Source organism: Salvelinus fontinalis, chromosome 11, assembly GCF_029448725.1.
Source record: "Salvelinus fontinalis isolate EN_2023a chromosome 11, ASM2944872v1, whole genome shotgun sequence".
In the NCBI taxonomy this organism is placed as follows: domain Eukaryota; kingdom Metazoa; phylum Chordata; class Actinopteri; order Salmoniformes; family Salmonidae; genus Salvelinus; species Salvelinus fontinalis.
Window position 1 is genome coordinate 47,977,958 of NC_074675.1, and position 24,648 is coordinate 48,002,605.

A 24,648-nucleotide genomic window follows, 5' to 3' on the forward strand; every position below is an offset into this window, starting at 1 on the left:
ATGTGCATGTGTCTGCTCAAACGGTCAGAAACAGACTCCATGAGGGTGGTATGAGGGTCCGACGTCCACAGGTGGGGGTTGTGCTTACAGCCCAACACCGTGCAGGACGTTTGGCATTTGCCAGAGAACACCAAGATTGGCAAATTCGCCACTGGCGCCCTGTGCTCTTCACAGATGAAAGCAGGTTCACACTGAGCACATGAGCACATGTGACAGACGTGACAGAGTCTGGAGACGCCGTGGAGAACGTTCTGCTGCCGTTGTAGGGAGGCCATACAGGCACGTGGTGGCCACACACACTACTGAGCCTCATTTTTACTTGTTTTAAGGACATTACATCAAAGTTGGATCAGCCTGTAGTGTGGTTTTCCACTTTAATTTTGAGTGTGACTCCAAATCCAGACCTCCATGGGTTGATAAATTTGATTTCCATTGATAATTTTTGTGTGATTGTGTTGTCAGCACATTCAACTATGTAAAGAAAAAAGTATTTAATAAGAATATTTCATTCATTAAGATCTAGAATGTGTTATTTTAGTGTTCCCTTTATTTTTTTGAGCAGTGCATATTCAGCATGCATGGAAACCAAAATTGATGACCGGATAAAAATGGCTGCCGTTTCTGCTGGACTCCTGCGATAAACCTGAAATAATCCTTCAAATGCCGTACGCTATACTTTCAAAACACGCCGAGGACTCGGCTGCAGATTTAAAAGAGAGTTTTTCTAAACCTCCTACAGCAGTTTAAACTGCCAGCCATAAACACCTTGGATACCTCAGTGTTTTTTCAGATCATGTGTCAAGTGCCATGTAATGCACCTGGGTATGCGATTTTAGGATAAGCATTTGGAGAGGGAGAGGAGCTGCAGGGTTGGGGGTGCGGAGATGAGGTGCCAGGGGAAGGCAAATACCGATACAGGGGCCAGACAAACAGCCAGCGTAATAGTTTGACACTGGGCCCAGGGTGTAGAAACAGGGTGTAGAAACAGAAACTGGAGAACAGCTAGTCAACCACAGATGTGAGAGCACACTGACAGACCCCAGTGGGGCGAGCAATATATATATATATATATATATATATATATATATATATATATATATATATATATATATATATATATATATATATATATATATATATATATATATATATATATATATATATATAGAGAGAGGAGAGAGAGAGAGAGGGAGAGAGAGAGTGGAAGAGGAGAGAGAGAGAGAGGAGAGAGAGAGAGAGGAGAGAGGAGAGAGAGGAGAGGAGAGAGAGAGAGAGGAGAGAGAGAGAGAGGAGAGAGAGAGAGAGAGGAGAGGAGAGAGAGGAGAGAGAGAGAGAGAGAGAGAGAGAGAGAGAGAGGAGAGAGAGAGGAGAGAGGAGAGAGAGAGGAGAGAGAGAGGAGAGAGAAGGAGAGGAGAGAGAGAGAGAGAGAGAGAGAGAGAGGAGAGAGAGAGAGAGGAGAGAGAGAGAGAGGAGAGAGAGAGAGAGGAGAGAGAGAGAGAGGAGAGAGAGAGAGAGAGAGAGAGAGAGAGAGAGAGAGAGAGAGAGAGGGTAGAAATATAGAAAATAAAAAAAGAGAGCGCTGAAGAGATTGAAGGGAGGGAAAGGTATTGAGAAGAGCGGGAGACAAAATCCCCAAATGAGGAAGAGGGTGACAGGAATTTTGTTGTTAGATTTCGAAACAGAGATAGACGGGGGACAGAGAAAGAGGTGAGGTGTAGAGGTGATAGGGAACCAGTGGTGGCTACGATGGCTGAGATTTGATTGGACGGGAGAGGGCTGTCATTCTGAGTTAGCAGATCATCCGTCACAGCATTCTTTTTTCTCAGCTTCCTCGTATCACAAAACAGATGCCACCCCTCTCTAACTGAATTATTTTGGAAAGGTGGGATAAAGGTGGGGCAGATATCTTAGTCACGCAGCACTCAAAATGACAGACTATTTCACTGCTGGCACGTGGAATAAAAGTAGAAATTGTAGAAATATTTCCCACTTCTCTTCAAGTGCAATATAAGTTACATGAGTGTGTGTCAATGTGTGTGGTAAGGTGTTAAGACAGAAGTAGTGGATGACCTACCTTGACACCGTCAGCTTTCTTGTTGAGCAGGCTCTTGGCTGCTGTAAGGAAAGAGGGGACATGATTAGAGAGAACACCTCTGACACACACTCACACGCTGCTAAATCTAGTGAGGACGGCGAATTATGGACCAACTGTGACAGTCTCCAACCAGAGATGGAAGAAGCAAAAAGGAAGATGCAAATTAAGTGAGAGAAATCAAACTTAGTGATTAGTTTGCGAGATGCAATTATAGCTACAACTAACAGCCTGATAGGGTTTCTATGGAAGAGGTCCAACGAATTGAGGTTTAATGCTCTTTGCCAACACATGCACAAAAAGAGACCTTCAATTACTTGCTACTAAACATAAAAACAGTTAATGTGATAATCTAATTAAACACTTCAATTCTAACTCCTCATTAGAACACATTAGCACATGCTTCTACAATAGATCAACATGCAAATATAATCTAGACATGGAGAGAGCTGATTGGCCGATGAGGCTTCTGGCACGTGGAGAAGCTCAGTGATTGGTTAAAGTGATCAGGGCTGTCACAAATAAAGGAGGAGTTTATGAGAGGGGAGGGGAAAGGTGTTTGTGAACATGTTTAGTAGGTCTCAGAGGGGGGTGCTAGAGGGGGGTGTAGAGGGGTGCTAGAGGGGGGTGCTAGTAGAGGGGTGCTAGTAGAGGGGTGCTATTAGAGGGGTGCTATTAGAGGGGTGCTATTAGAGGGGTGCTATTAGAGGGGTGCTAGAGAGGGTTGCTAGTAGAGGGGTGCTATTAGAGGGGTGCTATTAGAGGGGTGCTATTAGAGGGGTGCTATTAGAGGGGTGCTATTAGAGGGGTGCTATTAGAGGGGTGCTAGAGAGGGGTGCTAGTAGAGGGGTGCTAGAGAGGGGTGCTCGTGACTATATGAGTAGAGCGCAGTGCCAACACAGGCCTCTTTCCATGCCAGAGTCTCTTACCTCACAGGGTTACACATTAAACAAACAAACAAACAAACAAACAAAGGGAGAGAAAAAATTAACGTAAATAAAACAAAATGGGTGTCAAGTCTTGCTCGGAGCAAAAACTATTGGCTATATGGAGAATATGAACAATGAACACAAAGTACTGTTTAATCTTAAAAGAAAACACATACAAGTTGAAAGGGTTCTAGTGACAATCAGTATTGACAGGGAGAGACTAAACCATCATATGTGTTTTTCTGCCTGAACAAAGTCCACATCTCTCCTCCATTAACACCTCATCACACCGAGAGGGGTATATTTTGCTAGCAGACAAAACATGTAAGTATTGGGTCCTACCACATTGATCTGCAACCCCCCACTGGTCTCCAGTCTCTATTGATATGAGCTGGGTGGAGGCTGATGGTGGCTCTTCTAAAGGCTAGCGTATTCATCCTGGGGTTCTCCCCTCACATTTTTGTTGCTCTTTTATGCGTTACTCTCCTTATTCTTCCTCTCTAACTCTCTCAGTCCTTTCTTTAACACCTGCCCTTCTCATTCTTCCCCCTGTCACTCCTCCCTATTTTCACTTATTTCTCTCGCCTTTGTTTCCCTCAAGTGTTTTGGTGAAATAAATAACCCAGCTGCATTATTCAGCAACAGCTGATGGAGAATTCTAAATATTCATCTGGTGTTGGTGGCAATGTCGTAGGAAACCTGGGGCTTTAGAAAACAACTAGAGAGAGACAGAGAGAGATAGAGAGAAAGAGAGAAAATGAGAGACAGAGACAGTGAGAGACAGAGACAGCGTGAGAGAGAGAGACAGCGAGAGACAAAGAGAGACAAAGAGAGAGAGACCTTGATAAAAACAGTAATACAGTAGGAAGATGCATCTGACCTGAGAAGTTGCGCGTGGCCAGCATGGTGGTGAGGATAGCACCCTGAGGACGAGAACAGGAAGAGTGAGGTGAGGCTGACCTCCAAGGCTTTAATAGTTGTCACACTGTCACCTCTAATCCTTAACATGGTGTCAGACATTAGGTGGAAAGGTGATGATTAGATTACTTAGTGGTCAGTGTCCACTCTATGACATACAGTACATGGGCTCGTAACACCTGGTCAAACCCTGTGAGAAACCTGGCCAAACCTGGTCAAATCCTGTGAAAAACCTGGCAAAACCTGGTCAAATCCTGTGAGAAGCCTGGTCAAATCCTGTGAGAAACCTGGTCAAATCCTGGTCAAATCCTGTGAGAAGCCTGGCAAAACCTGGTCAAATCCTGTGAGAAACCTGGTCAAATCCTGTGAGAAGCCTGGTCAAATCCTGTGAGAAGCCTGGCAAAACCTGTGAGAAACCTGGTCAAATCCTGTGAGAAACCTGGCAAAACCTGTGAGAAACCTGGCAAAACCTGTGAGAAACCTGTGAGAAACCTTCCCTCACCTTGAGTTTCCTCCTGGCGTTGAACTTCCTCAGGCACTCCACCGTCTCCTGTCTGTGCATCATGGATGCCACAGTGGACCGTTGCTGCAGAGAGGACACAGTGAGAGAGGGGGAGAGTGTCATGTGTCTGTAGGTGTTCTCATGGACCGTGTGTATGAGTGTGTGGGTGTGCGTGTGACACGTACACAGATCCAGGGGTGTTTGAGTGCGTCTGTGGCGGTGACCCTCTTGGCAGGGTTGATGGTCAACATCTTGTTGATCAGGTCTTTGGCCTCGGGGGTCACCGTGTCCCACTCAGGGGACGGAAACTGAAGGAGAGAACACTGGGTGAGGCAATGAGGTTTGTCATCCATCAGTCCACTCATCTACTCCTCCTTCACTTCCCCTCCCCCCATCCAGCTTTGTTTAGGAAATGTGTCATTGGAGAAACCAGGACCGAGAGATAACTGACAAAATAACTTCACATGGTTGACAAAAACACAGAGTCACTGAGGATCAGGTGCATGTATACAGAGCTAAATTAGGCTTGAGCCATCGTGTCGGGCTGTCCCTGTCTCTCCTCCTCCTCTCCCCCCCCAATCTCAATCTGTCTGGGACAGGCGTTATCGTTGGCGTGGGCAAACAGTACGAGGAGGGAACAGCCACCGATAGAAAAACACACAGCCTGTGTTCCAACAGCATGCTGGGAGGGGCAATGCTCAGCCAAGACACAGACAGACACGATCTGATGTGTCATGTATGGCCTTGCGTCGATGGGAAAACAAGTGGCTAACACATTTCCTTCTGGTGTAAGAGATACAAACGTCCTATTCCTGCCACTCAAACAGGAGATGAGCTTTGCCTGCTAAAGTTAAGTGATTGTGATTAAAGTCTCGGAAACTGATGGGAGATGTATTGATCCAAGCCTGGCTTAAGCTCATGTCAATACTTGTGTCAGCTAGGCTGTCAGTGAAAGCTGGGTGAATAGACATCTGCAGTAAAACTAGTGTCAAACACTGCTGTTGGTGTGTGTGTGTGTGTGTGTGTGTGTGTGTGTGTGTGTGTGTGTGTGTGTGTGTGTGTGTGTGTGTGTGTGTGTGTGTGTGTGTGTGTGTGTGTGTGTGTGTGTGTGTGTGTGAAAGGGTGAGTGAAAGGGTGTGTGAAAGGGTGTGTGAAAGGGTGTGTGAAAGGGTGTGTGAAAGGGTGTGTGAAAGGGTGTGTGAAAGGGTGTGTGTCGTTGCCGTGCTCACGTCGTAGGCCCCAGCCTTGATCTGCTGGTACAGTCTGTGCTGGTCTTCGTCCCAGAAGGGAGGGTAGCCCACCAGGAGAATGTAGAGGATCACACCTGGTCACACACAAAATCAGGGTGATGCCAATTATGAATAAATGTCATTTAAAAAATAAAAAATTTGCAAGCAGTGTGATAATTATCATTATACTAAAAACTCAGCAAGAGGAGAAATCAAACACAGCATGACCCAATAAAAATAATAATATCTAATAACAATAATAATATAGATTTATAATAATAATAAATATGTATATCTAATAACAATAATATATATTATAATAATAAAATAAATAATTTAGAATATTAATATGACATTTACTGACATATAACTATTGGCACTAATATGCTAATATTATATGCATGAAGAGGTCGAGAGAGGACTGGAAGTAACTCCCTTACATACAGTAGACTCCTCCCACTATAAGGGCTTTCATGTCACAATCGCCGTTGTGACAAACAAGCCAAACACTTTGCATTGTGTTATATACTGGCTGGTAGGTTACCGGCAGGAGATAAAGGGCCCCAATTGGTCAGTAAAGCACTCTAACCTCACAAACAGCTAATTGTGGGGATTCGATTATCTGGCCCAGGTTGCCCTGGTGGGAGGACTTTGCACCAGGTGAAAAGTGACTGCATTCGTTTCATTAGTTTTGGAACCTGGTGCCCCATTTTGGCCGATGGCGATGTTGGCTCAGAACAAAAGTGACATAGGTTAAATCATGTGGAATAATGAGATGGATTTCGTGTTTTCACATGCAAAGGTGATAGCTTTTTTATAAAAACACTTTCATCCAATGAAAACTAGTTTGAAAATTCTAACATATAATTTATGGGGAAATGATGCTGTATGTTTCTGAACGATGCACCATGCTGTCTTGTTGACATTGAGAACATGACAGAGACACAAATTACTTTTCAATTTGAGAAGGGCACCCCACCCTCACCGCTTTTGCCCGTTCACGTCATGGACCATAGACCGGTGCACTGCGGTTCAACTTAATCAAACACTGCCATTTTCGCCCGGGACTGATAGACCAAGCGCAGGTGTGTGAATGAGTGTGTTATAGACATGTAAAGCCCAGGTGGCCTGGCCCTTGATGAGTTATGTAACGAGCAGCTGCAGTGATTAATTCAAGGAGTGTGAACTGGAGGAACTCATCGTCTGTGTGAGAACCATGTTGGCTCAAAGAGATTGTTCTGTTGGGAAGTTCCTTACCACAGGCCCACATGTCCACAGGTTTCCCATAGGGGTCTTTCCTCAAAACCTCTGGGGACAAGTAGCCTGGGGTTCCCGCAAAACCTGGAACAGAGACGAGACATCACTTAACTACATTTCCCAAGATGCATCTACAGTTAAGTCAATGGGGGGGCCTTTTCTCCGTTTTTAGAAAAATAATGCCACAGTAGCCAATTAGAGGTCAAACAAATCCAAAATGCAACATTTATGGGCCACGGTTAACAAGCTCCCAAAACTTCCCCACTGGAACGGCCCTCTTGGGTGCGTAATGTGGATCTGCGCCAAACAATCGCAACCTACTTCCCTAAGTGAACTCCAAGTACCAGCATGCCCTGGGGCACAACCAGTGAAGTTGGTAGATGATTCTCAGGTGACAGCCAGCCTAGGGGATTAGTATAATTATTCCTCCATTCTGTGGGGATGAGCAGGGAAATAGCCCCATTAATCCACCTATAAAAACCTGCACTATAAACCCAGAGCACTGACACTCCTCATTGTTTCACACAAGAGACTTCATTTCAGCACTGGTGGTGAAGACTAAGTAAACACCAAAGTACTCTAAAGCCCTTGTGGGTTTACACATTGTTTAGAATAAAACAGGGATCTGTGATGAGCAGTAAATGCTTAGTTACACCCGGGGGTTATGTAGTACATGCATACAGACATACTATAGGTCAACCGATTAATCGGAATGGAGGATTAATTAGGGCCGATTTCAAGTTCTAATAACAATCAGTAATCTGTATTTTTGGACACCGATTTTGGCAGATTTTTAATTCTTTTTTTACACCTTTATTTAACTAGGCAAGTCAGTTAAGAACACATTCTTATTTTCAATGACGGTCTAGGAACGGTGGGCTGACTACGCGAGGGCAGCAAGAAGCCAAGGTAAGTTGCTAGCTAGCATTAAACTTATCTTATAAAAAACAATCAATCTTAACATAATCACTAGTTAACTACACATGGTTGATGATATTACTAGTTTATCTAGCGTGTCCTGCGTTGCATATAATCAATGTGGTGCCTGTTAATTTCTCATCGAATCACAGCCTACTTCGCCAAACGGGTGATGATTTAGCACTGTCGTTGCACCAATGTGTACCTAACCATAAACATCAATGCCTTTCTTTAAAATCAATACACAAGTATATATTTTTAAACTGCATATTTAGTTAATATTGCCTGCTCACATGAATTTCTTATAACTAGGGGAATTGTGTCACTTCTCTTGCGTTCCGTGCAAGCAGTCAGGGTATATGCAGCAGTTTGGGCCGCCTGGCTTCTTGCGAACTGTGTGAAGTCTATTTATTCCTAACAAAGGCCGTAATTAATTTGCCAGAATTGTACATAATTATGACATAACATTGAAGGTTGTACAATGTAACAGCAATAAACTTTTTGTTTTCGAAATGATAGTTTCCGGATTCGACCATATTAATGACCAAAGGCCCGTATTTCTGTGTGTTATTATGTTATAATTAAGTCTATGATTTGATAGAGCAGTCTGACTGAGCGGTGATAGGCAGCAGTAGGCTCTTAAGTATTCATTCAAACAGCACTTTCGTGCGTTTGCCAGCAGCTCTTCGCTGTGCTTCAAGCATTGAGCTGTTAATGACTTCAAGCCTAACTCCTGAGATTAGGCTGGTTTAACCGATGTGAAATGGCTAGCTAGTTAGCGGGGTGCGCGCTAATAGCGTTTCAATCGGTGACGTCACTCGCTCTGAGACTTGGAGTAATTGTTCCCCTTGCTCTGCAAGGGCCGCGGCTTTTGTGGAGCGATGGGTAACGATGCTTCGAGGGTGGCTGTTGTCGATGTGTTCCTGGTTTGAGCCCAGGTAAGGGCGAGGCGAGGGACGGAAACTATACTGTTACACTGGCAATACTAAAGTACCTATAAGAACATCCAATAGTCAAAGGTTAATGAAATACTAATGGTATAGAGAGAAATCGTCCTATAATCCCTATAATAACTACAACCTAAAACTTCTTACCTGGGAATATTGAAGACTCATGTTAAAAGAAACCACCAGCTTTCTTATGTTCTCATGTTCTGAGCAAGAAACTTAAATGTTAGCTTTCTTACATGGCACATATTGCACTTTTACTTTCTTCTCCAACACTTTGTTTTTGCATTATTTAAACCAAATTGAACATGTTTCATTATTTACTTGAGGCTAAATTGATTTTATTGATGTATTATATTAAAATAAGTGTTCATTCAGTATTGTTGTAATTGTCATTATTACAAATTAAATATATATATATATATAAAAAATATATATTTTTTAAAATGTATTTATTTATTTTAAAATTTATTTATTTATTTTAAAATATATATATATATTTTAAAATTTATTTATTTTAAATATATATATATATATATATATATTTTAAAATGTATTTATTTAAAAATATATATATAAAAAATATGTATATTTTAAAATGTATTTATTTAGTTTTAAAATATATATATAAAAAATATATATATTTTAAAATGTATTTATTTATTTTAAAATATATATATTTTTTTATATATATATTTTAAAATGTATTTATTTATTTTAAATCGGCCAATTAATAGGTTTCGGCTTTTTTGGTCCCACAATAATCGGTATCGGCGTTGAAAAATCATTATCGGTCGACCTCTAATACATACATACACAGTTGAAGTCGGAAGTTTACATACACCTTAGCCAAATACTTTTAAACTCAGTATTTCACAATTCCTGACATTTAATCCTAGTAAACATTCCCTGTCTTTGGTCAGTTAGGATCACCACTTTATTTGAAGAATGTGAAATATCAGAATAATAGTAGATTTCTCAGATTTTCATCACATTTCATCACACTGACTAGAACTCACCGAACCATGCCTGCTGGTCTCCCTGCACCTCGATGGCCAGGCCAAAGTCTGCCAACTTCACCGCTGCTCCCTTCAGCTTACTGGCTAGGAGCAGATTCTCAGGCTTGGAGGGGAGAGATGGAGACAGGGTTTCATCACTTGTCATGCAGCAAAACACATGGAAATGAAGTGTTGGAAACATACACACTATATTATACATGTGTATTCTGTCTAGTATGCTGGGTGAACCTAGCATGGGTGAAAAATAGTATGCCCCTCAAAATAGGTCCAAATTCCATTAACCAAAGTGTATTTTAGGCACAGTATTAACTCCTCAGTAATAACCCCATTGTGTCCCCTCCTGTGACCCCGTTGGGCCATGAGTGGTCATTGTCACCAAGATCACTCTCTAGAAAAGCAGCTATGACTCAACGCTCTCACTCAACACACACTGTGGAAAATATTCCACCACCCAGACCAGTGTTAAGTAACAGGGTCGACACTGTGATACGGACACAGTAACAGGGTCGACACTGTGATACGGACACAGATCTTTAGAGAGACACAAGCGTGTTCAATAGGCCACATGCCGCTGGTCCTGGCATCTAATTGGTCCGTCTGTCTCTATAGCTCGAGGGGCCGGGCTACAGGGTCAGAGGAGGTCGGCAGGGATTTGCGTATCGCCAGCGTCGGAACAGGAAGGGGAGGGGCTTAGAGAAAAGGTTACCCTGGGTTCTGGGTTGATGAATAATGCACTTGCTGACATTTTGAAAGCGGCTTCGAGGAGAAGTAATTAGTAGAAATTAATCAGGAAGGATATACTTGTAATATAATAACAAACAGGAGATGTGTTGCATGTCGAGAGGGAGCTGTTTCACCGACTTTTTGGAGCGAAGCTGCTTTGCTCGTGTGGCAAAAACATTAGTTACACTACCCCAAGAACGGTATTCATATCAGTAGACTAATTCCACTTCTATGGCCTAGATATCACATATGGTGTAGAAATACAAATGGAATCAATTTCTCAATATCATATAGCAGAGGTAGGCAACCCTGTTCCTGGAGTGCTGCAGGATTTTGTTCCAACTGGGCACCACACCAGACCAACTGCGCTAACTGATAAGTTCAATGGTTGCCTAAATTCAACACACCTGGTCTTCCAGGTCGGTTCATTCAAAAACATGAAGTGCCCGCTGGCCCTCCAGGATCAGGGGTGCCTACCCCTGTCGTATAGCATCGAGTCAAACAGGGTAAATGTATGGTCATTCACTGGTGCAGTTAGTAGAGCATTCGTGAGTAGTGATTTGTGCAGATCTGAGGGCAGGGCTCACATGCTATGGTGGGAGAGGGGCGGTAAGAGCAGTCAACAGTGCCATGCAGTCATTGCAAACATCCCAACCATTCCACCCTCCCATTCCACCCCAAAAATCAAGTAACCTGTATGATGAGACTGGAAGGGGACAGGTAAAAAATATATATAATTCCCTGTCTCATAACATCATCTTCCCTATCGAGACTTCCCTATAAACACATCCCCCTTCCCTATAAACACATCATTCTTCCCTATAAACACATCATTCTTCCCTATAACACATCATCCTTCCCTATAACACATCATTCTTCCCTATAACACATCATCCTTCCCTATAACACATCATCCTTCCCTATAACACATCATCCTTCCCTATAACACATCATCCTTCCCTATAACACATCATGCTTCCCTATAACACATCATGCTTCCCTATAACACATCCTCCTTCCCTATAAACACATCATCCTTCCCTATAAACACATCATCCTTCCATCCTTCTCTATAACACATCATCCTTCCCTATAACACATCATCCTTCCATCCTTCCCTATAACACATCATCCTTCCCTATAACACATCATCCTTCCCTATAAACACATCATCCTTCCCTATAAACACATCATCCTTCCCTATAACACATCATCCTTCCCTATAACACATCATCCTTCTCTATAACACATCATCCTTCTCTATAACACATCATCCTTCTCTATAACACATCATCCTTCCCTATAAACACATCATCCTTCCCTATAAACACATCATCCTTCCCTATAAACACATCATCCTTCCCTATAAACACATCATCCTTCCCTATAACACATCATCCTTCCCTATAACACATCATCCTTCCCTATAACACATCATCCTTCCCTATAACACATCATCCTTCTCTATAAACACATCATCCTTCCATCCTTCTCTATAACACATCATCCTTCCCTATAACACATCATCCTTCCATCCTTCCCTATAACACATCATCCTTCCCTATAACACATCATCCTTCCCTATAACACATCATCCTTCCCTATAAACACATCATCCTTCCCTATAAACACATCATCCTTCCCTATAACACATCATCCTTCCCTATAACACATCATCCTTCCCTATAACACATCATCCTTCTCTATAACACATCATCCTTCTCTATAACACATCATCCTTCCCTATAAACACATCATCCTTCCCTATAAACACATCATCCTTCCCTATAAACACATCATCCTTCCCTATAAACACATCATCCTTCCCTATAAAACATCATCCTTCCCTATAACACATTCCCTTCCATCCTTCTCTATAACACATCATCCTTCCCTATAACACATCCTCCTTCCCTATAACACATCCTCCTTCCCTATAAACACATCATCCTTCCCTATAAAACACATCATCCTTCCCTATAAAACACATCCTCCTTCCCTATAAAACACATCCTCCTTCCCTATAAAACACATCCTCCTTCCCTATAAAACACATCATGCTTCCCTATAACACATCATGCTTCCCTATAACACATCATGCTTCCCTATAACACATCATCCTTCCCTATAAACACATCATCCTTCCATCCTTCCCTATAACACATCATCCTTCCATCCTTCCCTATAACACATCATCCTTCCCTATAAACACATCATCCTTCCCTATAAACACATCATCCTTCCCTATAACACATCATCCTTCCCTATAACACATCATCCTTCCCTATAACACATCATCCTTCCCTATAACACATCATCCTTCCCTATAACACATCATCCTTCCCTATAACACATCATCCTTCCCTATAACACATCATCCTTCCCTATAACACATCATCCTTCCCTATAACACATCATCCTTCCCTATAACACATCATCCTTCCCTATAACACATCATCCTTCCCTATAACACATCATCCTTCCCTATAACACATCATCCTTCCCTATAACACATCATCCTTCCCTATAACACATCATCCTTCCCTATAACACATCATCCTTCCCTATAACACATCATCCTTCCCTATAACACATCATCCTTCCCTATAACACATCATCCTTCCCTATAACACATCATCCTTCCCTATAACACATCATCCTTCCCTATAACACATCATCCTTCCCTATAACACATCATCCTTCCCTATAACACATCATCCTTCCCTATAACACATCATCCTTCCCTATAACACATCATCCTTCTCTATAACACATCATCCTTCCCTATAAACACATCATCCTTCCCTATAACACATCATCCTTCCCTATAAACACATCATCCTTCCCTATAAACACATCATCCTTCCCTATAACACATCATCCTTCCCTATAACACATCATCCTTCCATCCTTCTCTATAACACATCATCCTTCCCTATAACACATCATCCTTCCATCCTTCCCTATAACACATCATCCTTCCCTATAAACACATCATCCTTCCCTATAAACACATCATCCTTCCCTATAACACATCATCCTTCCCTATAACACATCATCCTTCCCTATAACACATCATCCTTCCCTATAAACACATCATCCTTCCCTATAACACATCATCCTTCCCTATAAACACATCATCCTTCCCTATAAACACATCATCCTTCCCTATAAACACATCATCCTTCCCTATAAACACATCATCCCTAATGGGCTTTAAATAATGGGCTTCATAACCAAAAAGTAGTGTGGAAAAGGCAATATGCCCTAACAAGCCCTAAATAGGCTAATCAATACTTTGTAATCTAAGCTAAAAGCACATATGAGAACTATAGTACCTAACCAGTAGAGCTTTCAGGACTGGGTAATGAACTGTGCTGAGACTGTGGGGTTCCTTCCCTAAGTGCCTCGCTGTGTCTGTGTGTAGATCCCATCCATTTCTCTGTGATCAGGATATATAAACCCGGTCCTCAGGGTTCCTGTGCAATGGGTCTAATGTGATTCCGTCTCTCAGACATAGAAATGTAATTACTCCAAGTTCATCTAGCCTGGATGGCCTTAACATATCTACTGCTACCAGGACAAATACACTTTGCTTTCTGTCAGTCACACACACACACACACACACACAACGCTGGCAAATGTGCGCACGAACACACACACACACGCCTGCCCTTGTGCCTATCTCTCAACTTCTATTCCTCAATCTCCTAGCTATCAGTCTCTCTGCATCTCCTAGCTATCAGTCTCTCTGCATCTCCTAGCTATCAGTCTCTCTGCATCTCCTAGCTATCCATCTCACCTAGCTATCAGTCTCTCTGCATCTCCTAGCTATCCGTCTCACCTAGCTATCAGTCTCTCTGCATCTCCTAGCTATCAGTCTCTCTGCATCTCCTAGCTATCAGTCTCTCTGCATCTCCTAGCTATCAGTCTCTCTGCATCTCCTAGCTATCCGTCTCTCCTAGCTATCCGTCTCTCCTAGCTATCCGTCTCTCCTAGCTATCCGTCTCTCCTAGCTATCCGTCTCTCCTAGCTATCCGTCTCTCCTAGCTATCCGTCTCTCCTAGCTATCCGTCTCTCCTAGCTATCCGTCTCTCCTAGCTATCCGTCTCTCCTAGCTATCCGTCTCTCCTAGCTATCCGTCTCTCCTAGCTATCCGTCTCTCCTAGCTATCCGTCTCTCCTAGCTATCCGTCTATCTCGTCTTCAGGGATTTAAACCAGTGGCTTGGTATCTAAACCTAGAGGGAGGGCAGAGGACAGGGACAGCCCTGGTCTCTCATGCAGTCATCCGGACCAGCATCATCCAGAGTGGCTTGGCCTCCCGTGTGGACAGACACAGCGGAAGAGGGAGCAACAGCCTCCGAGATTAGAGCAGGACAGAGGGGGAGGAGGAGAGAGGACTACCAGCTGGGAGGAAGAGGAGGACAGAGGGGGAGGAGGAGAGAGGACTACCAGCTGGGAGGAAGAGGAGGACAGAGGGGGAGGAGGAGAGAGGACTACCAGCTGGGAGGAAGAGGAGGACAGAGGGGGGGGGTAGGAGAGAGTACGGCCAGCTGGGAGGACGAGGAGAGAGGACGACCAGCTGGGAGGAAGAGGAGGCGAGAGGACAACAACAAGAGAGGGGGGAATGAGGGAGGACAGAGGGGGAGGAGGAGAGAGGACAACAACAGAGGGGGAATGAGGGAGGACAAGAGGGAAGAGTTCAGTTATGGGTGAAAGGAAAAAAAGAAGGGCAGTGGAGCGAAAGATAGAGGGATGGGGCATGAAACAGGAGATGACAGATGAGCAGGAAAGAAGGAGGCAGAGCTGAACAGAGTGCTGTCAGTATCCAGTATAACAGACGTCATTGAGTCTTGAAGGAACAGCTTGAGAGGGATGTCTGGTCTGATGTACAGTGCCTTCAGAACGTATCCACACCCCTTTACGCATTCCCCATTTTGTTGTGTTACAGCCTGAATTCAAAATGGATTAAATTGATAAAATATTTATCAACCATCAACCCACAATAAACCGGAATGACAAAGTGAAAACATGTTTAGAAATTTAGCAAATGTATTGATAATAAAATACAGAAATATCTCATTTACATACAGTACCAGTCAAAAGTTTGGACACACCTACTCATTCCAGGGTTTTTATTTTTTATTATTTTCTACAATGTAGAATAATAGTGAAGACATCAAAACTATGACATAACACATATGGAATCAAGTGAAAAAAAGTGTTAAATTGATTGATTCTTCAAAGTAGCCACCATTTGCCTTGATGAAAATATAGAGAGTGGTACTCATTAATGTGTTGGATTTGCTCCAAACGTATCATACATTATTGCTTTGCCACATTATTTAGAGTATTACTTTAGTGCTTTGTTGCAAAAAGGATGCATGTTTTGAAACATTTGTATCCTGTACAGGCCTCCTTTTTTCCATTCTGTCAATTAGGTTAGTGTTGTGGAGTAACTACAATGCTGATCCATCCACAGTTTTCTCCTATTGCAGCCATTAAACTCTGTGACTGTTTTAAAGTCACCATTGGCCTCATGGTGAAATCCCGGAGTGGTTTCCTTCCTCTCTGGCAATTGAGTTAAGGCACCTACATCTTTGTAGTGTCTGTGCACCATCCTAAGTGTAATTAATAACTCCACCATACTCAAAAGGGATATTCAATGTCTGGAAAACCTCCCTGGTCTTTGAAATTCCCTGCTCAATGGAGGGACCTTATAGATAATTGTATATGTGGGTTACAGAGATGAGGTAGTCATTCAAAACTCATGTTAAACATTATTGCACATAGAGTGAAACTTACTGTGCGACTTGTTGAGCACATGTTTACTCCTGAACTTATTTAGGCTTTCCATAAAAGGGACTCAAGACATTACAGCTTTTCATTTTTTATTAATTTGTAACATTTCCTAAAAACATATTTCCACTTTGACATTATGGGGTATTGTGTGTTGGCCAGTGACAAAACATCTCAATTTAATCCATTTTAAATGCAGAATGTAACAACAAAATGTGGAAAAAGTCAAGGGGTATGAATACTTTCTGATGGCGGTATGTAACTGTCTGGTGGAGAGAGTTACAAGGTTGGCAGTCTAGACTGTGTCCATCAATTAAATGTAGGTTAGTTAGATACAAATTGTTCTGTCCGGTACGGTTACAGTGTGTCCTGTTGTTAAAATGACTTGAGTGTGTGTGGGGGGTGGGGTCAATATGGGTCACCCCCACACACACACATATACACACACACACCAGTCCAAAGCCTTTCATCCTGCTGTTCATATTTGTTTTGCCTTTGTCTATTCCACCGCTCCCCATGGTAACAGCCTGGCAGCAGCCAATCAGAGAGCTGCCTGAGGGGGCCGAATGCAAACGCGGGGTGATTATTTCAGGAGCTCCCGACTGCACCTGGCTCATTTGATTTGCAAATTAGAGTTGTGGACGGGGGTGGGGGGGATTGCAGAAAGGGTTTAACAATGGCAAGTCTCCAAATTATACTTGGACAATTTAACTTTCACTCATCTCACTTCTGCACGTGTCGGAGACTCACGTGTCGGAGACAGTCTATCAAAGTTCTTAATTTTTATTTAACCTTTATTTAACTAAAGAGGTGTATTTAATTAAAGGTAAACGGATGAATCTGAAAGTCCGTCTGGATTAATGAGGTCACCCTGCAATTAGAGTTCAAAGAGGAGGAGAGGAATGAAAGGAAGAAGGAGGGAGAGGAGGAAAGGCTGTGTTTGGCTTCCCAGCGTCTCTACTCACCTTGAGGTCGCGGTGGACCACGCCCGTCTGGTGGCAGTGGAGCACAGCCTCGAGGATCTGCTGAATGCAATGACTGCATGCAAACACCAGGGGGCGTAGGTTATTGATGAGCTCACACTCACTGTCTGTGACATGCGCTCTGCTTGAGACTGGGGGGGGGCAGCAGTGGTGGTGGGGATGATGTTTGAGTGGTCTTTACTACCCCCCCCCCCCCCCCCCCCAACTACCACCCCTTGACCACTAGCACCCTAGTATAGAGAATTTATTTACCCAATTGGATGGGATTGCCTTGAATATTTGTGAAAGGCAAGGTGGTAGAGATTCTAATAAGTGAATGAGGCTATAAGATTGGCCAGACATAATTTATACAAAAGTGTGTTCTGATTGCACCATTAAGAACCAGGACATCTGGCTATGACATCATCATCACGCACCCGCTATCCCCCCGGGTCTTAAAACAGAAGTGGTGTTAGCTCCCCGCCAGCTGTGAGGTAGACCCTGGGGAGGGCGAAGGGGGAGGTGAATGTATTGATACTATTTAACCCCACCCCCCACAACAAAAAGGGGCTTATCAAATCCCCCAGGACCTAGGCTCACAGCAGGCGTTCTCCCAGGACCTAGGCTCACAGCAGGCGTTCAAGGCAGAGAGCCGAGGACCGGGAAAGAGATTCTACATGCATATTGTTTGTTTATAGAGGAGGGCAAGGTGAGCTGGTGTCACCTCATCTCCCTGCCACCCCAGCCCCCTGGTGGGTCACCTGACCTCAGCCACAAGTAGTGATTGGTGGAGGGGTGGGGGTCAGGGTGGCTGGTGGTTGGGTATGGAAGAGAGGAGGAGGAAAGCTGCTGTGTGGGTAGTAGGTGGGGGGGGGTTGGTGGTTGTTCATTTGTGGTGGAATTCGGGCGGGAGGGCAGGCGGGCGAGGGCCGGGCATTGTGCCAGCATAGTCTCTGTGTTGTGTACTAACCTTCATGTCCCTGTGAACTATACCACTTTGGTGACAATGATTTACACTTTCTAGAATCTGCTGTATGCATTGGCTGTGGAGGAGAAAGACAAGGCCAGAAGAAGCAAGGGAGGACGAGAGAACACAAGGGAGAACGAGGACGAGAGAACACAAGGGAGGACAGGAGAACACAAGGGAGGACGAGGACGAGAGAACACAAGGGAGGACAGGAGAACACAAGGGAGGACGAGAGAACACAAGGGAAGACGAGAGAACACAAGGGAAGACGAGAGAACACATCAGAGAACAGAAGAAAAATGGACAGCAAAACTCAAATAATATAAAAATTCAAAATTCAAGAGAGAAGTAGAGTAAAGTTCACATTTTGTTCTACCTCAACCTTCGGAAAGTGGTAAATCCATTTGTCACAATAATTATAATAATTGACTTCCAATGCCAGAAATGGCTAAATCTTTTGGCAACGAGGCCCTTTATCTTCTTCCCCAGAGTCAGATGATGTTATGACTGCATGCAGTTTGAAGGAAGCTGCTAACTAGCGCTAGTGCAATTGCTAACTGACGTTAGCGCAATGACTGGAAGTCGATGGGTATCTGCTAGCATGCTAGACTTCCAGTAACTGCTCTAACCCTAGTTAGCATTTGCTCGCAAAACTACCTCCTTCATACAAATGGTATCCATGAGTTCATCTGACTCTGGAGAAGTAGGTAAAGGGCTTCAATACCAAAATCCCCAAATATCCCTTTCAATTGAAAAGTACTTTTTGGTATGAGTAGAAACAGTCAAGACTAGAATGAGAGGATTCAGGTCATTGTTTGTTAATGAAGAATGCTATACAAGCAGACATAGAAGGAATAGAAGTGTAGCCTGGTGATGGGAGAGCAACAGAAGAAAAACAGAAGATTTATCTGTATAAGATACATTACAGACAGCACACACAGATATAACACAGACACCATAGACACTACAGTAACAAAGAGAGGGAGGGTGTATACAGTAACATACCTATAGATTATTCATAGATACTAACATAATTGCTCATTATAGTGTGTGTGTGTGTGTGTGTGTGTGTGTGTGTGTGTGTGTGTGTGTGTGTGTGTGTGTGTGTGTGTGTGTGTGTGTGTGTGTGTGTGTGTGTGTGTGTGTGTGTGTGTGTGTGTGTGTGTGTGTGTGAGTTATGTAGAAACAGTACATTTATCACTGTCCTCATTAAATTGTGGCATTTTAAAACTTGAACTCTAATGATGTGTGGTTTCAGGTCCACTGACGTGTGTTTGACTAGACCAGGAACAAGGCTGCTGTGAAGAAGGTGTGTCAGTACTATGCTTCTGCTACTGACTGTTTATTATCTATACATAGTCACTTTACCCCTACCTACATGTACACTGCTGTTACTGTCTGTTTATTATCTATACATAGTCACTTTACCCCTACCTACATGTACACTGCTCTTACTGTCTGTTTATTATCTATACATAGTCACTTTACCCTTACCTACATGTACACTGCTGTTACTGTCTGTTTATTATCTATACATAGTCACTTTACCCCTACCTACATGTACACTGCTCTTACTGTCTGTTTATTATCTATACATAGTCACTTTACCCCTACCTACATGTACACTGCTCTTACTGTCTGTTTATTATCTATACATAGTCACTTTACCCCTACCTACATGTACACTGCTGTTACTGTCTGTTTATTATCTATACATAGTCACTTTACCCCTACCTACATGTACACTGCTCTTACTGTCTGTTTATTATCTATACATAGTCACTTTACCCCTACCTACATGTACACTGCTCTTACTGTCTGTTTATTATCTATACATAGTCACTTTACCCCTACCTACATGTACACTGCTCTTACTGTCTGTTTATTATCTATACATAGTCACTTTACCCCTACCTACATGTACACTGCTGTTACTGTCTGTTTATTATCTATACATAGTCACTTTACCCCTACCTACATGTACACTGCTCTTACTATCTGTTTATTATCTATGCATAGTCACTTTACCCCTACCTACATGTACACTGCTGTTACTGTCTGTTTATTATCTATACATAGTCACTTTACCCCTACCTACATGTACACTGCTCTTACTATCTGTTTATTATCTATGCATAGTCACTTTACCCCTACCTACATGTACAAATTACCTCAACTAACCTGTACCCCCGCACACTGACTCTAACTGTACCGGTACCCCCTGTATATCGCCTCGTTATTGTTATTTTATTGTGTACATTTTTTACTGCAGTTTATTTAAATATATTCTTAACTCTTCTTGAACTACACTGTTGGTTAAGGGCTTGTAAGTAAGCATTTCACAGGAAGGTCTACACACTTGCTGTATTCGGTGCATGTGACAAATAAAGTTGGATTTGATTTGAGTCTGTGTGAGTCTGACCTGGCGTCTGCTTCGCTGTAGTACTCTCTGGCTACGATATCCTCAAACAGCTCCCCACCAGTCACCCTGGAAGAGACGAAAAAATGAGACGTGTTAACAGCTCCCCATCAGTCCCCCTGGAAGAGACGGGGAAATGAGACGTGTTAACAGCTCCCCACCAGTCCCCCTGGAAGAGACGGGGAAATGAGACGTGTTAACAGCTCCCCATCAGTCCCCCTGGAAGAGACGGGGAAATGAGACGTGTTAACAGCTCCCCATCAGTCCCCCTGGAAGAGACGGGAAAATGAGACGTGTTAACAGCTCCCCACCAGTCCCCCTGGAAGAGACGGGGAAATGAGACGTGTTAACAGCTCCCCACCAGTCCCCCTGGAAGAGACGGGAAAATGAGACGTGTTAATTCCAAGCTAGAAGTATGGAAAACAGTGGGAGACCCAGAGAACAGGGCTGCAATTAGCTATGCAAATCTGCCATTCAGGCATCTTCAAGGAAGAGAGAGAAAGGATATGAGACATAAGAGGTCATGAATTAAACAAAAGACAACAATTATGCTAGTGCTTTCTGATCATTATAATAACACTCCAATGGTGTTAGAATCTATACATGTATCGTTCACACTAGATTGGAATCCTGTGTATTACAGTGAGCTAAATGTCCCAAATTCCAAGTGTTATTTCAAGGAACTGGGCAACACAGGAGATGGGAATGTTTCATGTAACCACTCTTGGCACGACACCAGACTAATACTTGTTCTGAGTGCGCACACACACTTAGTGTTAGCCTAAGACATCATTTCATGGTAAAGGTTATAGGGAACTGAAGGTCACAACAGTTCATGTCAAAGACTTTGGGTTTGACCCTGCAAATATCACTCCAAGACAATTTGTTCCGATTTTAGCGTTTCTATTTTGAATTCCCATTCATTTGATAAAGTAGTCCCGCCTGTTTGTGTGCGACTTTAGTTTCTCTTTCGCCCATGCATCATTTTCTGTTCCTAAATGTAAACTACTGTTGCACAATACATGCTATTTTTCTCTTTATGTAAGCTTTGTTACACATCAAAGATTTGTCCAAGTCATTGTCCCCAAAACTCAATCCAAACAACCTTTCTCTGGCCTACTGTCACATTCGACAAACCAAAGGCATTGTCAAAAGCATTCTCGCAATGCTTTCAATTTGTTCCATATAATGCATTAGTAAGAAGTGGTCGTTCATTGAATGGAGGAACACATTCAAATATAAAATGGCAGGCAGGTGGATATAATAAAAGTTTTTAAAAATGTACCTCTTCTATTCACGGTCAATGTGATTTAGCCTCACTGCGGTCTTATTGTTTGTTGTCATTCTTCCAGACAGGTTTATTTGGGTAAAAACAGATAAAAGCTTTCATCCCTGTAATTCACTCATCTAAGCTGTTTTATACACTTTTTTTTTTACAGCCCATTAGTCAAATGAAATGCAGCATTTAAAATATATTGGAAGTGATTTCCCTTTCCAGCTATCAAATGAAACACAGCCAAACTGCTAGCAAGACACGAGAGACGGTAGAGAGAGGAAGTCATGGTCATGGTCTTCTTCTGAAGTTATATTGATCTGTCTGTCAAAAATGTTTGAAATATGGAGCCAATACGCAATGATGACAGAGTATATAGAGAAACACAAGGGAGAGAGAGAGAGCTGTAGTGAAGGAACACTGTAGTCAAATCACTCAGGTCAGGGTTCAAACTGATGTATAAGAGGCCAGGCAAACAGAATTCTAAATCATACTGTAATGGGACCAGATGACTCAGATGTCCTCACCAAACTCTTTGCGGCAGTTGTCGGCTTTAACTTCGGTCTGAATACTTATGTAAATAAGGTATTTTTTATTTTGAATACATTTGCAAACATTTCTAAAAAACGGTTTTGTTTTGTCATTATGGGGTACTGCTTGTAGATTGATGAGGATATATATATATATATTTTTAATCCATTTTAGAATAAGGCTGTAACTTAACATTTTGAAAAAGCCAGGCCCACCCACTGGGGAGCCAGGCCCAGCCAATCAGAATGAGTTTTTCCCCACAAAAGGGCTTTAACATGAGATTCTCTGTCAACAGCTCTGGTGGACATTCCTGCAGTCAGCATGTCCATTGAACACTCCCTCAAAACTTGAGACATCTGTGAAATTGTGTTGTGACAAAACTGCACATTGTGGTCTTTTATTGTCCCCAGCCCAAGGTGCACCTGTGTAATGATTATGCTGTTTAATGCACTTCTTAATATACCATATCTGTCAGGTAGATGGATTATCTTGGCAAAGGAGAAATGCTCACTAACAGGAATGTAAACAAACTTGTGCACAACATTTGAGAGAAAAACTACTTTTTGTGAGTATGGAACATTCCTGAGATTTTTTATTTCAGCTCATGAAACCAGCACTTTACATGTTGCGTTTATATTTTTGTTTAGTGTATATGGATTTTTCCAAGCTTGACCAGCTCTGAACCAATGGGAGGTGTGATGCACCCTTTTCCATTGGTTATGTAAATTCCCCAGAAGGGAGCAGTGAAGTGACAAGACAACAGAGAAAAGAAAGAGCGAGTTGATGGAGAGAGGACGGTAAACAGATGCTAGGAGAGGTCATCTACGGATCTGTGTTAGTTATTCCCAAGCCTGGAGAGATTCTGGAGACACACACATGGAGGAAGTATAATTAGTATTCAGGTTTATCTAACAATGACTACATCGACAGTGTGCATACAACCAATGAACATGGTATAGCAAAGAGCTGAGTACACAGTACTCATACAGTACACAGTACTCATACAGTACATACACAAACATCAGTGATTCCTGTGTAGTGTTATAATATCAATTTGCACACACACACACACACACACACACACACACACACACACACACACACACACACACACACACACACACACACACACGTTGAATAAGATAATTCTGTAATAAAGCAGTAATGGAGAGTGTGTTGGGGAGGAGAGCAGGGGGAGTGAGGACATGAAACAGATGGAGGAGGAGGACACTGGGGGAACATGCCTGCTGCTAATCTCCCATGATGCCCCACTGACAGGAGGACAACACCGTCCTGCGGTTTGCTCTGGTGGAAATGTTCGCCAGCTTTGTTAACCTTACCTGAGCTCATGCCCTGTGCGCGCGTGTGTGTATATATATATTTGAAGAGTTACATTGTGTCTACAGTGATCAGATTCGTTCTCTTAGTCTCTTCTAAATGTGGGTTAGATTGATTAAACTTGTTATACACCACTGGTCGGATGGTTTGGGGGGGGGGGGGGTCGATGGTGGATTATACACACCACTGGTCGGATGGTTGGGGGGGGGGGGGGGGGGGGGGGGGGGTCGATGGTGGGTTATACACCACTGGTCGGATGGTTGGGGGGGGGGGGGGTCGATGGTGGGTTATACACCACTGGTCGGATGGTTGGGGGGGGGGGTCGATGGTGGGTTATACACCACTGGTCGGATGGTTGGGGGCGGGGGGGGTGGGTCGATGGTGGGTTATCCACCACAGGTCGGATGGTTGGGGGGGGGGGGGGGGGTGGGTCGATGGTGGGTTATACACCACTGGTCGGATGGTTGGGGGGGGGGGGGGGGTCGATGGTGGGTTATACACCACTGGTCGGATGGTTGGGGGGGGGGGGGGGGGGGGTCGATGGTGGATTATACACCACTGGTCGGATGGTTTGGGGGGGGGGGGGGGTCGATGGTGGGTTATACACCACTGGTCGGATGGTTTGGGGGGGGGGGGGGGGGGGTCGATGGTGGATTATACACCACTGGTCGGATGGTTTGGGGGGGGGGGGGGGGGGGGGGGTCGATGGTGGATTATACACACCACTGGTCGGATGGTTGGGGGCGGGGGGGGTGGGTCGATGGTGGATTATACACCACTGGTCGGATGGTTGGGGGGGGGGGGGTCGATGGTGGGTTATAAAC

The 24,648-nt window shown here is 43.4% G+C and overlaps 1 protein-coding gene across 10 annotated transcripts in view; it reads right to left on the reverse strand.

Moving 5' to 3' along the window:
• The window catches only part of LOC129865873 (calcium/calmodulin-dependent protein kinase type II delta chain), a 99,170-nt gene that overhangs the window by 16,349 nt on the left and 58,173 nt on the right, over positions 1-24,648 (reverse strand). For 4 of the 10 annotated variants that reach the window (XM_055938937.1, XM_055938936.1, XM_055938940.1 and 1 more), the window contains exons 5-13: positions 20,686-20,751; positions 18,267-18,339; positions 9,812-9,914; positions 6,928-7,011; positions 5,671-5,765; positions 4,627-4,749; positions 4,442-4,525; positions 3,902-3,944; positions 2,075-2,115 (exon numbers count right to left, since the gene is read on the reverse strand). In XM_055938937.1, the coding sequence (XP_055794912.1) occupies positions 2,075-2,115; positions 3,902-3,944; positions 4,442-4,525; positions 4,627-4,749; positions 5,671-5,765; positions 6,928-7,011; positions 9,812-9,914; positions 18,267-18,339; positions 20,686-20,751 (712 nt within the window). Of the gene's footprint in view, positions 1-2,074; positions 2,116-3,901; positions 3,945-4,441; positions 4,526-4,626; positions 4,750-5,670; positions 5,766-6,927; positions 7,012-9,811; positions 9,915-17,299; positions 17,373-18,266; positions 18,340-20,685; positions 20,752-24,648 lie in introns of all 10 variants that reach the window. The other 6 variants (XM_055938941.1, XM_055938935.1, XM_055938943.1 and 3 more) reach the window with 3 other exon arrangements.